Genomic DNA, 18,001 nt, shown 5'->3' with positions numbered 1-18,001 from the left:
GGATGGTTCTATGATATCCTTCAAAGATTTTATGGAGGCGTATGACATGCAACAGAAAGATGCTTTTCACTGTCGGCAATTAAAAGACTTTATTTTACGCAGAGCCAGTAGAGATCTGTGTTTACCAAAAACAGTTCTAGACTGAGCTCTGAAGTCTGGTTGTGGAAGAGGTAGAGTCTTTATTGTGCCAATCTTGCCGTATATGGCTCCATTAGAAATTGATCTGGGTCGGTGTTATGAATTGCCTCGATGGAAAAGAAGTCTCTATATCAAGTAATGTGATTGAAAGCGCATATAAATATTTATACAGATGGTGGTATACATCAGTAAGACTCCACCAGATTTACAAAACAGGCTCCACTCTCTGTTGTAGGCAATGTTGAGGACAGGGGGGACTTTTACCACATCTGGTGGATATGACCTAAATACGAACGTATTGGCAAGACATACTTAACATATTGAAACAGAGTATTCAAACTATATGCCCATATACTGCAGATTGCTGTTTACTTCATTTTAAATGCTTAATCCAGAACACTGTGAGATTTGTATTGCCCGGGGGGGGGGGGGGGGGGAGGGGTACTAAAATGTTTATATTAATATGAATATAATCTCTGTTATCTTGTGATGTCCTTTACATAAAATAATAAGGAAACATAAAAAAGGAAAATAATTTAATCAGGGCTCTCTAGGACCCCATTCTAGCATGTCATTTGCTCTTTGTACGTAGACTACAGTAAGGTAACTGTATACGTTTGCAGAATGGTAAAACATCAGAAGTCATCATACAAGCCTGTGCTTTTATGTTTAAATCTTTTTTATTGGTGAAAACATAACTGATACAAATTTTTCAGTAAGAAATACAAAGGCAAAATTTCCAACCCTTGAACTAAAGTCTCTATACAGTTTTACAATTTTTACCCCTCCACCTTCCACCCTCCCCATTACCCAACTCTCGCCCCATACTAATTGATGTCCAACATTTTTTTGGCTCTACATTACATATGTTACTCTGTTACAGTATAAGAAAATGTCTTCAACAGGGCACTCAACATCATATCATATGAGACATAATACTAATCAATACAGCATACCGCAAAGGGCCTTGTTTCTTATAGCCCTTCACCGGTTACTACCGCCTCTGCTGGAGCTCGCTCATGTTTAGTATGGTTGAACATTTTATTGATGACTCCACAAGGAAAATACAGCCAATAACATGAATACCTTGATAGACAATTAGAACCAGACACTCATTGTTTCCAAAGCTAATCGTCCAATACTTCCAAAGCCAATCGTCCAATACAAGCCTGTGCTTTTATAACTGCTGAATAAATATTTTGAGTAAAACAAATAGAAAGCCAGGATGTGGTCCATGGTTGATGTGGATATAGCTTTCTGGTATGGGCCACAATCTCTTACAGAGGTAAGTTGTATCTGACCTGTGTATTTGCAGGATCTAAAACATTTCAAATGACTACAGTAAGGCCAGCTCCCATGATTTCAGATGGTGTGTGGGATCTAATCTGACCTATATTGTTCATCCCTAAAGTGTCAGTTGTGAGGGTGATAATGAAACTACCTACATTGGCCCAAACTCCATGGGTGGTTTTTACCTACAGGATTTGCAACAGTAATCAAAGCAAAAGTACATGGGTCATTTTGCCTTGGATTATTGCCCTGGGAGAAGTTCATTCAGAGATTAGTGACTGCTTTTTCCAGCCATACAAACGCACATTGTTTTCGAAATCTAAACTACATTTGTTGTTGCCTCCCCCAACCTAACCCTTGCCTGTGGGAGCACCTCCAAACAATGTAGGTTAAATTAAATGTGTTATGAAACAATGCTTCTCAACACATTTCTGTAGGTACAAATTACTTTTCTAAGCATAGTGCTAAAATAGTTTGTTCATTCTGATTACATGTTTGTTTGTTTTTGTTCCCAGAGAACTTCACCGACTCCCCTTCTCTTTCAGGATCCTGTACAGAATTTTCCTACTGGTCTTCCAGTTTCTCCATGGAATTGTTCCTGCATACCTACCCAACGTCATCACTCACTACTCCCCCTTCTGCTCCTCAGGCTCCTGTCTCCTTACTGCTCCATTCTTCAACTTTGCCACTGTTGTTGGAAGAGCTTTTTCTTTCTTTGCTTCTAGAACAGAATCCCTCTCCTCCTTTCAGGTGACTGATTCTCTCTGTTTTTCAATTCTCAAATACAAGCATTTTTCTCCCCTGCCTTTGATTCTTTTTTCATTATCCTGTTCGAAACCTTGCTGCACTCCTGTATCCATACATTTATTCTGCCCTACTCTGCAGCATCTCTTTCTTTTCCATTCTCTCCCTATAATATTTTGTTGTATTTCTGCCCCATGGCTGTAAAGAATTTTAGAATATGTTTGAAAAACACTGTACAGAAAGATACTGCAATTGTATAGAACAATAGATGAATTATTATTTTCTAAAGACAAGCAGTTCATTGTAGTTAGATGATGTTATCTGATGGTGCCAACACAGAACTTTTATCAGAGCTTTCTAGCAAGTCCTTGAATGGCTCCCTGAAAATGTGCAGAAGGTTTGCACCCCTGCGAGTGAACAGCATGCCTGAAGTTTCTTTTGGCCTAGAACATGGTTGCTAATTTATACATGTTTAAATGAATACGATAATAATTTGTGCAAGCTCATGTATTCTGTCATGGACCTGCTGTCTGTAGACTATAGTCTTCTACTAGTAGAAAAGCACCCTAGCAGTAAGTGTGGAACAAAAAAGTTATTTGGCATATAAATTATTTGGCAGCTTGACCACTAGTGGAAATACCACAAAACTACTGCTGGGGGAATTTCGGTGCCATTTTGAAGCCTAGGGCTGATTGCTCCTGCTCACCACTTGCCACAAGGGAAACTCCCAATGTGGGTTCATGTTGGGGGGGGGGGGGGGTCAGAGAAATAAGACTTTGATCTGGGGTAGGGGGTGCACATGCTTAAAGGGCTCCCCTGGAGCATCAGGTCAGGCCATGCATTAGTAGCTTGATGTTCCTGGGGAGGAAAAATAAAGCCAGCTTGAAGCGAGCACTATCTTTCCATGAATAACGCAGCTTGAAAAGTTTAGGTTAATAACAAGATGCTTTGTATGTATTTCATGCTTTACATCTTTTTATTACTTGACTTGTGCTTAAAAAACATTTTAAGTGCAAATAATGCATGAATTTGCCATTTAATTTGCATTATGTGACGCAACTGTGCATTATTCTCAACACATATCAGTAACTACCCCAGTAACTTAGATAAAATGATATTTATCCACATAAATCATTTTTAAAAATTGTCCTCCTTAAGTGCAATTGAGCAACAAGGGAAACAAACATTGACCATACAGTTTATGTTTTGTCACTTCTGTTGCAACACAAAACTGAAAAACCTGTTGAGGAGAAATGGCTGCACTATTGCATGTATGTATAGGAGCACATAATGAGCAAGTCTAAAAGTGCATGTTATATGACACCATGGTTTCCATGTATATGTTAGAGTTGCTTTTTAGGGGTGTGTGTGAATAGGGTGCAAAAGCGTTTTGAGTGTGGGTGTGTATGGATGAACGGTACGCTCTTACGCTGCCATTCTTTCACATTTTCCACTCCCATCTCCTTTGTATTCTCTGCCTATATTCCCTTATACCTTTATTACCTTCCAATGTTATCTCACCTCTCCACCCAAATTCTTTCTCTCCTCCATTTCCACAATCCTCCTCTGCCTTCTGCCCTCTCTGTTCTGCCCCTTATCTATACACCTTCTCCCTCCTATTTTTCCTTTTCTCCTCCTTCCCAAACCACTTTTCTTGATCTCCTCTCTATCCTTACGTATACTGCCTGTGCCTTATTTTTAGTTGTCAGGGTCTGTGAACTCCCCCAGACCTGCTGCGTGGTGTGCCAGTAGCCAGTGGCATAGCCACAGGTGGGCCTGGGTGGGATGAGGCCCACCCAACAGTAGCACACATTTAGCGGTAGCTGGTGGGGATCTCATTCTCTGCCAGCTGAAGAGTTCCCCCTGATGGTAATGAAAACGTTACTTTCCACAATACTGGCACCTGCACGTGCTCAGTTTTCAGCGTATGCCTGCTGCAGACTGCCAAGGTGGAAAGAAGCGTTTTCCCGCCAGCTGAGATATTTTTATGGTAGGGGGGAGGGGAGAACACTTGGTGCCCACCCACTTCTTGCCTAGGCACACCCAAAATCTGTTGTCTGGTTTATGCCCCTGCCAGTAGCATCTTTTGTTCAACATCCGTGGCATGGGAACTTGTCAGCACTGCTTCAGTCTTCTGTTGGCAGCTCCTGTTCCTCGATTGGTGGGGCTTGGAAGGCCTTACCAGCTGCACTGCTCTGCTTGCTGGTGTCACCGCTTTTCATAAGCTGTTGGGGCCTTAGAACCTTCTGTAGCCCTGCTGATTCTGCTGGTGGGTTTAGTGCTTCTGTTTTCCTTTGCTACCTTTCCATTGCTGTGCCTTGCCTGTAGAATGATAGTGTCATGGTTGGACAGATGGAAAACTGAAACCTAAACACTTCATATGTTATAACACTCACTAAAAACAGGAATAATACTCATGGTCATGTACATTGGCATCTTGGTAAGAAACAGCTTGAAAAGGGTTAAGAAGTAAGCCTTTTCAGCGAAGCATAATAATTGTAATATATGTTTGATTGCTCAACTGCCAGTTATAAATTGGAGCACAAAATAAATTAGCCACTAGACAAACATGGAAAACTGTAGTGAGCAAGAAAGAGCAACTTGTAGGAAATTGCAGTGTTGATGATTTTTTTCAGCCATAAATTAGCCTTGAATAACTGTATAACTTCAGATTTTTGTTTTTAACTTGGTTGTACATTTGTTTCTTTTCCACTGATGGTATGACATTCAGTTCTGACTTTACTATTCTTTTTCTAGAGCCTGCAAGTCCAGGCCCAGACTTAGATATGCCAATGGAAGTGGATAGCAGTAACATGAACAGTGATGGGAGTCGGAGCCTGGATGATGAAGAAGAACCCTCTCCTCCGGAGGACAAAATATTCTTTATGGATCCTGCTGATATTGATGGAGATAAAGATGAAGAAGCCATTAAAGCTATTAGGTGAGCAGGTTTTCAGAACAGTGGTGGATTCAGTGGATACTTTGCCTGAGAAGATACTGCAACATTTTTTTTTTTTTGTCCATTGAATTTTGCGTTTTAGATTCTGAGTTTTAGTAAGCTATGATGGATTTGATTAGAGCCGTGAAGGGCACTTCTATAACCAAGCATCTAAGTGCCGAGATTGAGCTAATGCACTTATGAGCTTCAATTGCAAGGAGGCATAACATACAAGGGGACATATAGAATACTAGAGTTTATGCACATATCATGGAACACTTACGCATGAACATTTATACCTTTTATTGACCTGGCATAACTGTTCGCATTTTAGTAAAAATTTACTGGTATAGTGCACCCACACATATAGCACATTAACATTTTTGTTCTGTAATTTCAGTCCTTCAACGAGCAATAACATTCCTCTTATGAGGGTCGTACAGTCAATCAAGCATACAAAGAGGAAGAGCAGTACAATGGTGAAAGAAGGGTGGATGGTTTACTACACGAGCAGAGACAACTTGGTCTGTAATATTTCACTTGTGTTTTTGTCTGTATATTTTATTTTTTTTTTACTTATTGGTTACATTTATCAGAATGTCTCTGCAGCTTTGTAAGTCAAAAGATCTTGTCACAAAAAAACTCTATGTACCTGAGGACTGAAAGTCCCTAGCTCTCTCCTGCGATGCTGCTGCTATTGTGTTTGCCAGTTTCTTTCAGAATTTCCTATAAGCTACTCCTCTTAGTGCACAAAATCTGTCATTTGGGTCAACCCCTCACGGACCTTCCGCTCTTCTGAGGCTCATCTACTCCAAGTTCTTCCCCTCGGCAAATCTGTCTTTCTACTGTACGCAATCATATATGTAATGTAATTGGTCCTCAACTTTGGAACAACATTCCTCTAGCCCTTCAACTAGAATCCTCCTTCTCAGATTTTAAAGCTCAGCTCAAGGCTCACCTGTTTACCATGGCCTTCACTTCTGGCAATGCCTCGTCATCCACTGGTTCAACTGTCCTTACATAGTGGTGTCCTATCTGTTCTTTCTTGACCTATATCCTTGCTGATCCCCTCCCCTATCTTCTTTCCTGTCATGAATGGATTTCTCTTTCTTATTCATTATTATTATTTATTGAATTTGTATTGTGAACTGCTCTGAAGGTTCTCCTGTGAGCAGTATATCAAGCCTAAATAAACTTGGAAACTTTTGTCATTAATAATAATTTGTATAGTCCTATCAGGCATATGTATTGCTATGCCAGGACACATATGAGACGGTCCCTGTTCCTTGAAACTCACAATCTAGTCAAATCAGACAAGACCTACAATGAAAAAACAAATCATAGTAGGTGACAGCAGAAGAAGACCTGTAAGGTCCATCCAGTCTGCCTAACAAGATAAACTCATATGTGCTACACCTTCATTTGTAACTGCCATTTTCAGGGCACAGACTGTAAAAGTCTGCCCAGCACTAGCCCTGCCTCCCAACCACTAGCCCCACCTCCTAACCACCGGTGCTGCCACCCAATCTCTGCTAAGCTTCTGAGGATCCATTTCTTCTGAACAGGATTTCCTTTATGTTTATCCCACGGATTTTTGAATTCTGTTACTATTTTCATCTCAAATCAGAAACTTTATGTTAAAACCAGAGCAAGATTAGGAAAAACTAAATCAGATGGGTTATAGGTAGAATTAACTGAGGAAGGAGCAACTTTAATTGAGTAGAACTGTAAGAAGTGAAGCTTCTTACGAGTCTACCAGGTCTGTTCAGAATGGCAATTTTAAGGTGGAACTTTAATTAATATTCTCAAAGGGTGGACTGTTTGTAGCTTCTTTTATTGAATAACCAATAAGCATCTATTGATTTAAAAATATGTAATGCGCATAAGTAGCATTTACTCATGGTAGGTAAGCATGAGTAAATAACTCAGGCCAATTAAATTGTGCATGCTACATGGCCATAGACCACAAGAAGACCAGCAGGGTGGTGGGGAATAAGGCAATGCAAGTGTAGAGGAGCAACAGTAAATAGGAAGAGGAGAGCATGGAGCATGGGAGACAAGATGAGGGAAGCGAGGAGACATGGTATATACTTCCTTATACAGCGTACTGTGTGTTAAGAGGGGATACAGACCTGTTCTCCAAGTGAGGCAGGAAATTCCCAGAGGAAAGTGTTACGTAAGCAGCTACATGTCTCAGTACCCTGTAGGGTATTCACTAGTGGAGGGGCTCTGAAGGCAGAGTTCCTCTGGAGTTGAGCAGTTGGAGACTCAAACCACACTGACATTCAAGAAGTAGGACTTTTACCACATCAGTTTATAACAATATAGTGAGAAAAATATAAATTGCTACTTAGCTCAGAGTTTGTTGAGGTAGATCCCTAGATGTAAGAAAGAGTAAGAACATTTGAAACTCAACAGGCTTTGAGCTAAGTAGCAATTTTTATTTTTCTCATTATATTGTTATAAACGGATGTAGTGAAAGTCCTACAGTTTTGTAAAGTTTTTTATGCCAATGATAGACAATTCGGTATAACAGTTATTTAGTCTGTCAACCCTTCCTGAGGTTTTTTCCTTCCAAAAATTAACATTGTTTGAAAAATGTTTTGAAGATATGAGTCATTCACAAAAAGTATGAATAACTTTATTATACATTGGTTTGATATTAATGGTACACAGGACAAATCAAGATCAAGTATTCATATGTAGTATCACATCATACCTTATACTAGGAGTTTATTTTGTTTATTTTGGATGGACTGTACAGGTCTTTATCTGCCGTCATCTACTATACTACTATGAGGCTCATTTTCAAAGCACTTAGACTTACAAAGTTCCATAGGTTACTCTGTAACTTTGTAAGTTTTTTGAAAATATGCCTTTACTTCACAGATAGCAAGGATTCTTTACTACCCCAGATTATGCCCTGCTACTAAATCAGGAGCCACAGAAATAATTTGATAGTGAGTAGAAGATAATGGATTCTGGCTCATGCAGTGAGGAGCAGAGCCATCTGCAGTATAAGCGGAAAAAGGGCGTGCCCAGAGATGCCGCATTGAGCCTGCCATGAGTGGGAAAGCGCGGGGTACAAATGTAACAAAAAAAAAAGATAATTTGCCAGGAGTACCAAGCAAAAGGACTGTAGAAGGAAAACATGGCTGAAATAAATGCAGGAAAGCTAACACATTACAGTGGAAAAACTGTAAACGGAGTTCCTGTTTGCTGAAAACAATGCTTTCAACTCATCACATCAAGTTAGAGAAGGAGAGAGAAGTATCAAACATAATTCCAAGGCTATGAGCCACCAAACTGAAAGGATGAGAGTGCCATCCACAGAGACCGAAAAAGAAGAGAGAGGAGAAGTAGATTTGAAGAGAAAGATAAGAAGTTCCATCTTGTCCATGTTAAGTTTAAGGTAACGGTGGGACATTCAAGATGGACATGAGAGACAGAGCAGGCTGAGATTTGGGGCTGGATTCTTGATTAAATTTCTGGTATAAAGAGGTAGATTTGGGGGTCTGCAGCATAAACAAAATGGCACTGAAAGCTGGGAGGGGAGTCTACAGCACTGAGGGAATGTTTAAAGAGAAAAGGGCTTAGGACCAAGCCTTGAGGTACACTAACCAATAATAGAATAGCAGTAGAGGACACTCTGAAAGTACAATGGGAGAAGTTAGAAGAAAATCAAGATAAAGCAGTATCCTGAAACCCAGTTGAGTACAACATGTCAAGACATAGAGGGTGAATAACCACATCAAAAGCAGCAGATAGGTCGGGGAGGATGAGGACAAAGGCCTTTGATCTTGGCTGAAAGAAGAACACAGGAAACTTTGACAAGTTTCTTTGGAATGCAGAAGACAAAAGCCAAACGAGCAGATCTAGAATAGTTTGAGACAAAAGAAAGTGAAGACAGTAAGTGTGAGCAGTATGTTTGATCAGTTCAGATATAAATGGGAAGAGCAAGATGATATGATAGCAGGACTGGTAAAGTCTAGTGAAGGTTTTCTGAGGAGTGGTGTGATCACAACTTGTTTAAAGCAAGAGGGAACAGTTGCAGTGACAAGCAATTGATTGAGGATATGACAGATGGAGGGAATGCCTGAAATGGAGAGAGAAGCTGGGTGGGAAAGGAGTCGGAGAAAAAAAGTTGCAAGTTTAGAAGATAGGCAACAACTTCCTCCTTTGTGATTTCAGAAAAGAAACAAAGTATAGTAGGGGGATGGGGGAGGTGAATTGGTGGAAAACTTTGCTATGGAGGAAATCAATCAGTGTGCAGAACCAGAAGGGGGGAATGGGTGGTGGAAGGATTTTGAAGAAGGAGGTGAGTGTGACAGAATTGAAGGAAGCTGGAGGCAAGAGTACTTGTTAGATGGTGGCAAGTGTAATAGATTAAAATGAGGTGCCCATGTATCTGAAATATATAAAGTCAGCATAGGCGTGGGATTTCAGCCAGAGTCGTTCTGCAGTGCCGGAACATAGAAAGTGAACTCTGGAGGTGAGCCAGAGTTGGGGTTTGGCACACCTTACACAATTGGGGAGGGATAGAGTTAGAGTGTCCAAAGTAGAAGAGAGTATAGCATTACATAAAGAACTGTTTCCTCAGCAGATTCAAACGAGTTTGTACAGAAGAGAGAATCAGCAACTTTGAAAAGTATGCAAGGATCAATATCTTCAATACTGACTAAAGAAAAAGTACCCTTACATATCTGCACCTCTGTTCTGTGCAGATGTTTTTCCAGAGTGAAGTAATGTGTGTGTGTGTGTGTTTGAAAAATAGAAAGTACGTGTATATTCCAAAATCCGCCCCATATTCACACCCAAGATTTCCTCCCCCTGCTAGTGTATAGCACTAATTGCAGAAGAGTAATAGAAATAATAGTTATAGTTATAATTTATTAAAATTTGATATACAGTCCAGCTTTAATGGATCACAGCGGGTTACAATACAATATGAAACATAAATAGAAAAGAACTCCATATATCAGAAAGAAAAGACCTAACTCATCCACAATGAAGAATCATTCATCCTCTTTACGGAAGAAAAAAAATGATTTGCTTGTAATATATTCATATCATGGCAAATATACTTGTGAAGCCAAAGGAGTTACATCAGTTTAATTTTTATTATAGTAACTCTTGCTTAGGCCAGAAAATCTCCAGAGGTTGTATACAGGCAGAAAGCAAGATCTTACAAATTCTCCTTGAAATAGGAGCCCATTCTATAACTGGGTGCTACAGATCAGGCGTCCAAATTATGTAGGCTGTGAGCCCTCAAATGAGGAAGTTGGGATTGGTGTACCTAAATTTAGGAACACACATTTAGTCTGAGGCTGGTGTAAATACTTGTTCTTAAATGTGACATTTTTGCACTTAAATTACAGTATTCTGTCAACTAAGCATGTAAATGTCAGTCCAGCCCATGCACCTCCCCTGTGAATACCAACCTTATATTTACGGGCAAAAATGATAAACTATCTCTAATTGTGCACCTGCTGTTTATGCCAGTAAGTGTGCACTGAGGTGCATGGATGACAGTTTTCTATAAATTTAAAATCTGTAATATATATCCTGGGATCAATGAAGCATCTTATTCACATCCAACCCCAAAATAACAGAATAGAATCATAAAATATTATAATATTCGGGTTATTAACACTTTTTATTCAAAAATGTTTTCCTTTAAAATATTTTAGTATGCTCAGAAAACAATCGTGACCTCCACCATATGATTTGTTTCATATTCAGTGGTCACTGTTATCTATCATTGCACAATTCCATAAGTTTCAATCTAACCACCACAAAGAATATTGTTATCAAAGTCACTTATCTTATTTCTTCAAATTGTGGTACTTGTGGTTATCCAATGGTTAAATTATTAAAATTTTTCATTCAGATGTTCAAGCACAAGTAGTGACAGTGACTCTTTGTAATTCCCAACTCGGATCTGGGTTTCACCTCAAAAAGGCTTAATCAGTGGATATTGGGTCATGCTCTTTAATTTCTCGATATCCACTACCAGCCTTCAACCCCGCACTACCAGCACCCTCTTACAGTTATTTTTATGTAGCACTAACTTACCCTTATAGAATAGTTACTTAAGGTGTTTATTTGCATAAGTGCTACTTTTTCTTTATGCTTATGCATGTATAGGTGCGTAACTGTGTGTGCCTAGTTAAGGAATTGCCCTACTTCTGCTATTGGTTACTATTATCTCTCTCTTTGTATTATCTTTTTCTCTTTTTATTTTACCAGTAACTGATAAAAAGTTATCCCTCTCCCATTTCTCATTGCTAGCTCACAGATTTCATTGCATGGTTCATAATGGACATTGAGGGGGAGATGCATTAAACTTACCAGGTCAGCAATGTGGTTTTTTGACAGGTTTCAGCCAGTTTACCGAGCACATTATTCAGCAGGAGATACACAATGAGGCATATTTTCAAAGCACTTTGGGAGGCTAAGTTCCATAGGTTTCTATGGAACTTTGGGAGGCTAAGTGCTTTGAAAATATGCCTCAATGGGGTTCTGCTTTCTGTTTGGGGAAGCAGACAACGGGAATGGTATACTAATACATTTAAATGAGCTGATCAGTATTCAAATGTGCATTCTGAGTGATGCATAGCCATTTACGAGTGATACACACGAGTGATACCTTTACTGGAAGAAATTTTACAGGAGGTCTGGAGCAGCCAGTAGCATTGATATCAGGGACTAGAGAGGAGAGCAAAGCTTTTAAAGAAACAAAAAAGCTGTGTGTGTGGGGGGGGGGGGGGGGGGGGGGATTAAGACTTTTAAAAAGTCCTTTGAAGTGTCCTGGGGTTCTCTTCTACCTCCTCCTCCTCTGCCGCTCCCGCTTCCTTGCCAGAATCTACCCCAGGGCAGCTGCAGCACACGAGCTCCTCTTTGCAAGCCACAAATCTGTTACCCAGATCGTTCCATGTGTAAAGATCAGGGCAGAAGGTCTGAGACCACAGACACATCTGCATCTCCTCCTTAGCTTTTTACTTATCACCAGTCTTTGCTTCTTGCCTGCTGTTGTGAAATGGACATTGGGGCTAGGCTCCGCCCCCTGCGAGTCCCAGTTGGCTCTCTGGGTCTGGGGAAACTCCTGTATAGGCAATGATGTCAGCAAGCTGCCTCCCTGATTGACCAAGCCAGCAGCAGACTCCCCCCTCCTGGCTAGGCTTACCTGCTAATGTCACTCATGCCCAAATAAGGACATCTCCTCTAGCATCATCATCGGGATCCCTTTCACTGATTGGACCCGAACTTCCTGCTGGGCTCCTGCTGAGTTGTGTGGATGGGATGCCCAGGGCTTTCTCTTCTGCTCCAACTGCAGTCCGAGGAGGAAAGACGAGCAAAAGCTCCCAACCTTCCTCTACCCACAGCTTTCATACACGTTGCTTGTATATGTGTATGAAAGTTGTGGGTAGTGCGTACTGTTCTGAGCATGGGCAGAGCAGCCACGCTTAGCGATTGACTGTTCTGCACATGCGCAACTTACTGGCTGACTTCCCCCTACCAAGCTTCTTGCTGTTTTTGCAAGCAGCTCATTTGCATGGAAAATCTCGCTATTTCCACCTTGATAAAATTACCGAGGTGGAAATAGCAAGCAGTTCCCTCCAGGGACCTTTATTCATCGGCCCCTCAGTGTCTTAAATGTTCCTAGTCTGATAGCCTTAAAATGTTTTTGCTTATTGTGGGGGACGTTTTCTGCCTGTCCCCATGCTAGATTTTAATGCTAGTATAAGAAACACTTGAAACAATGGCTGAGTACTTTTACTACTAATCCTGGTTATTTGTGAAACTTTCCTTAGTAATAGATCTTTATCTTTACAGATGCTTTTCTAGTCACCTTTATACCTAAAACTTCCCTCTCAGCATCAAGCTTTCAACCATGAACTGACGTTCATTATGAAGCAATTCCTCCTGTTGCCCTGTTGTGTATATATAGAGCACCTCTAAAAAGATCTGATATGCTGTCTGTCTAAGACCCCTCGCTAATCTTTTAGGCTGCTTTTTAAGTTTTACTAACTCAGAGGCAGATGCTGAAAACTCTAGCGATGTACAAAACAATGCCGAGAAAGAACTCCCCAATGCTCAGTGCTGATGGTATGCAAATTTTATGCACACAGTTAGCGCTGAGCATTGGGAAGTAAGGAGGGGGAACATGCTCAGCACATGTGCACAAGAGCTTATACGTAGTCAAAGTAGGAGGGCTTCTGTGGGCAGAATGAGGGACGGGGGAGCCAGGTCAGATACTTTTCAGGAAAACTGCTCGAATCGGCCTTCATGGTCTATCGGTTACCTTGCTCCCTGCTGAAACTTTACTAAAAGTACAAGGTGGGAGTGTGGAGAAGGAGCAAGGCACTCAAATGAAGACAGAGGAGAATGAATGCATTACTCTCTGGCAAGCACGGTGTACAAATGTTGCTCTAACAAAACTGCTTCAGTCTGTAGAGAGGGAGAGGGAATAAATGAGATTGGAGGAGATGGAGAAGGAACGGAAGAGAGATCTTGTGCATGAGGTGGAAGAATGCTAGATCAGAGCAATATATTTCCTGTCCGGTGCTTTGTCCGGTGACCTGTGTGATCTTTACCGATTCCTTTAGATTCTTTAAAATGGGATCATCTCCATGTCCAGCTTTTATAGAGCAGACCCCCTGCTCCTTCCCTTCTGGTTTCAGGCCGTGCAGACCCCAGTGCAGGTTTGGCACAACACCCTAATGGAGCTGGCGTAGGTTGCTCTTGCTCACTGCGCTGTTCACTGAGCATCGGAGGAAATAGGAGATGACCTCATTTACATTCTTCTGCATAAGTTAGCATCCTATTTGTGCTGTTCCTTCCCATTTTTGTTTCCCGCAGTGAGGTCTTTGAGCATAGTGCTTTGGTATACACGGGTGCTAGTCCAATGCTAATGGCCTCTAGCGCATTGGGCCCCTAGTAGCTGGATGCATAGTGATGTCCGGTTTACCCCCTCTACTTTCTGAACCCCACTTACCTCTGCAAGCTAGACAAATTATTTCCTTTTCACCATGGATAGTTCTTTTTTATTGAAAGTTTTATTATATACATCTATATAAGGAAGTAGGAAATTATTAGAAATACATTATTAAAAGAAACAAATCACATTTTTACAAGAAAATAAAATACTATGAGGCATATTTTGAAAGCACTTAGCCTTCCAAAGTTCCATAGAAACCTATGGAACTTTGGAAGGCTAAGTGCTTTGAAAATATGCCTCTATGTAGCCCACATGGGGAGGTGGAAACAAACAAAATGAGCAAAAAAAAAAAAGGAATCACTCTTTTAACTCTTGAAAACAATCCATTTTGAACTGTTTACTGTACCCTCCAAGCTATCCCACTGCGGAATTGCCATTTTTTTTCTTCTTATGCTTTCAAAATTGGAATAATTTCCAAAAATGCTGTTAGATTTGCACTAGGAGATGGTATCGGCCACTCAATATCACCCTCTTGTGGACTGATCTGAACTTTTCTCACAGAAACATAAAAACATTTAAACACTAGGTCACTCGTCAGTATCAGGTGAACAGAGAATCTCTTTAAAATATTTTCTCAATAGTATTTCCAGAGACAAAAAGTGAGTAATATGAAAATTCAGGAACTGTAAATTAGTGATTCTAATAGAATTTTCTAGTGAATCAGTCTTATGATGTTGCTCCAGAGAATCTTGTATTGCAGAAGTATTTTGCAAAGAAGGAATTTTTGTCTGCAGCGAACGCAATTGAGATTCCATCAATGAAACATTAGAATCAACAGACTTAGTAACCATCTTAGTTGTAAAAGTACATAAAGCAGAAGTAGTAGATTTATGAGATTCTTCCGTTTGAGTAACCACAGTCAAAATGTCTTTCAACGAAATTTCTAAAGGAGATGAAGAAGTAGAGGCTTTAAGCTCTTGAAAAGGAAATGGAACTTCCCTAGGTAACCTCAAAGAACCTGTCGAATCTCAGATATACTGGTTCTTCCTTCCCCATCTAGGGGAATTAATGTTAACACAACTGGGGTAAGCAGTTGGGTGGTGGATGTCCTATCAGCTGAGCTTAACAAAGCTCCATTAGTCTGAAGCTCTGATGACTTGAATGGCAGGGATAGTGATAATATGTTTATCCATTGAACCAATAGGAGCCAATAAATGAGGAAGAAAATGAGGATAGAGAACAGTGGAGTAGTATTGAGGTCTAAAAAGGAAAAACAAAGAGTTCACTGGATGTGTAAAAAGTCACTTCTATTTATTTATTTATTTATTTATTAACTACAATAAAAAGAGTCCATCTGTCAAGTGAAAAATCACGACTGGAGAAGCCAGGCCTAACACAGCTGTGTTTCAGCATGAATGCTTCCATTAGGAGTCCATTGTTCCAATTGTTTATGAGTTTCAATACAATGACTGATATTTCATCGCAAAGAAGGCAAATAAGTTTGCTAATGCCAAGAAAGCGGCATAGTTATGCCACTAGAGAGCATCTGACAATCGCAAATTCACCAATAGTCTGATAGATGGACTTTTTCCTTTTTATTGGGGTTGATAAATAAATAGAAGTGACTTTTTACACATCCAGTGAACTCTTTGGTTTTCCTTTTTTTGACCTCACTATCACTCCATTAGAGCCAATAAACCACCAAATTTTCCCTTTCTGTTCTTCCCCATGTATACCATATAATTTACTAAGTTTCATCAAGGTGAGAGCTTCTAAGTGTATCAGTATTAATTTGTTGCTCCTAAGGGGCTCACAAGGGGCCTGGTGTGTCCCTTTGGGTGCACCCCTTTGGCCACACTCTGTTGCTGTATGCCACAAGACGCACAGGGCTTTATGGGAAGAGGTTGTGCCTCTCCAGCTGTCCTGAAGTTCCGAATCAAACACCAAACAAGCCGATCTTCCACCACCACACTCCACCATGCCACTAAGTGCTTTCATGCTTTCTGGATAAGCCTGGTTCTCCCCAGCTTCCAGCAAGGCATACAGGGTTTTATGGGGGGAGGTTGTGCCTGGATGACATCAGATGTCATACCTCTCCAGCTGTCCTGAAGCCACCAAACAAGCAGTTCTTCTGGCACCACACTCCCCCATGCCACTAAGGGCTGTCAAGCTCTCCAGAAAAGCCTGTTTCTGCCCAGATTCTAACAAATCAAATGGGGCTTTTGTGTGTGTGTGTGTGTGGGGGGGGGGGGGGGGGTGATATCATACACTGCTCCCCTCCAGCTGCCCCAAAGCCCCAAATGAAACACCAAAGAAGCAGATCTTCTGGCACCTCACTTCTTTGTGCCACTAAGGGGCTCATTTTCGAAAGAGAGAAAAACGTCAAAAAAGTTTCCTAAAGCACCATTTGGACGGATTTCTGATCTATCTAAGCATTTTATCTGCAGTGTGTCCAGATCACAAGGGAGCATTTTGAAGGCAGGATTAGGGCGTGCCTAACACTTGGATGTTTTACAGCCATAATAGAACAAAACCAAAACGTTGAGGGCAAAAACTTCAACATTTTGGTCTAGACCTGTTATTATAACGAATAAGATACAAAAAGGTGCCCTAAATGATCAGATGACCACTGGAGGGATTCAGGGATGAAACCCCTTACTCCTCCAGTTGTCACTGACCCCCCTCCCACTCCCCAAAAAATGTGACTAAAAATAGTACTCTCCAGCCTCTATGACAGCCTCAGATGTTATAGCCAGGTCGATTAGAGCAGCATTCAGTTTCCCGGAGTAGTGTAATGGTGGGTGCAGTGCACTGTAGACAGGTGGACCCAGGGCCATACCTCCCCCTGCCTGTTACACTTGTGATAGAAACTGTGAGCCCCCTCCCCCCAAAAAAGGCTCACCAGAAACCCACTGCACCCACATATTGGTGCCCTCTTCACCCATAAGGGCTAATGTAGTGGTGTACAATTGGGGGTAGATAATGGAGCAATAATAAGATGAGTACCTAGAAGCATTTATATGAAGTCCACAGTGGTGGCCCCTAGGGTGCCCCATTGTTCTCCTGGGATGTCTGGGGGACCAGTCTGGTAAAAATGCTGGCCCCTCCTACATCCCAATGGCTTGATTTTCTATGTTTTGCACTTGTACTTTTAAAAAAAATGGCCTGAAAAGATAAACGCACAGAGCAAAATATCTTGTTACAAACGGTATTTTCGAACAACAAAAAAAAGATAGACATTTTGTGGTTTCGAAAATGGTTACATTTGCTATTCGGATTTGGGACGTTTAGCACAAAACTTAATTTCATATCGAAAATGCCCCTCCATGTGCTGTCACACACTTCAGGTGAGTCTGGTTTTCCCCCCTCATCATGATTAGTTCAATAGAAAGAAGGAATTTTGCAATGACTGTTAATTTTGGTGATCTCTAAGGAAAATGTAACATTTGAAAAATGTAGATTCTAGCCATATTTTTTGCTCATATAAACTTATCTGCAGTGGGGATAATTCTATAAGGAGCTGCCTAGTTGTAGGTAGCAAGAAGGCATGTAAAAGGTAGTATTCTAGTCATTTACATGCATAAGTGGATACCTATGCATATAAATGACCTCGTATAGAATACCAGGGCTTTTTTTATGCTGGTACTCACCGGCACCTTTTTTTTCCTTGCCGCTTATCCAATTTCCAGTGGCTGCCCCTGCTGCTTCTCCCTATGAGCAGCAGTGGCAGCCAAAGCAAGCAATAGCAGTCTTTCCCCTGCTTCCTGGTGAGTCCTGCAGCTAGTCTGCTCCCTTTTCGCCCCCCCCCTTCCCCACGACCCTCCTTACTTTTCTTTAGCAACTCGGCAGTGCAACGATTAAGAAAGGCTGCCGGCGTTGGGGCCTTTCCTCTGCAAATCCTGCCTAAGCAGAAACAGGAAATTGAAATAAAGTAGGTGGGACTCGCAGAG

At 41.0% G+C, this 18,001-nt stretch overlaps 1 protein-coding gene across 4 annotated transcripts in view; it reads left to right on the top strand.

Moving 5' to 3' along the window:
- Nucleotides 1-18,001, top strand: part of PRKD3 (protein kinase D3) — a 243,652-nt gene that overhangs the window by 90,812 nt on the left and 134,839 nt on the right. For all 4 annotated transcript variants that reach the window (XM_030198066.1, XM_030198067.1, XM_030198064.1 and 1 more), the window contains exons 8-9: nucleotides 4,930-5,113; nucleotides 5,511-5,634. In XM_030198066.1, the coding sequence (XP_030053926.1) occupies nucleotides 4,930-5,113; nucleotides 5,511-5,634 (308 nt within the window). The remainder of the gene's footprint in view (nucleotides 1-4,929; nucleotides 5,114-5,510; nucleotides 5,635-18,001) is intronic.

This window comes from Microcaecilia unicolor, chromosome 3 (assembly GCF_901765095.1).
Source record: "Microcaecilia unicolor chromosome 3, aMicUni1.1, whole genome shotgun sequence".
Classification (NCBI taxonomy): Eukaryota; Metazoa; Chordata; class Amphibia; order Gymnophiona; family Siphonopidae; genus Microcaecilia; species Microcaecilia unicolor.
The sequence above is the reverse complement of the archived record's forward strand: the minus strand, read 5'-3'. Positions and strand labels throughout refer to the sequence as shown.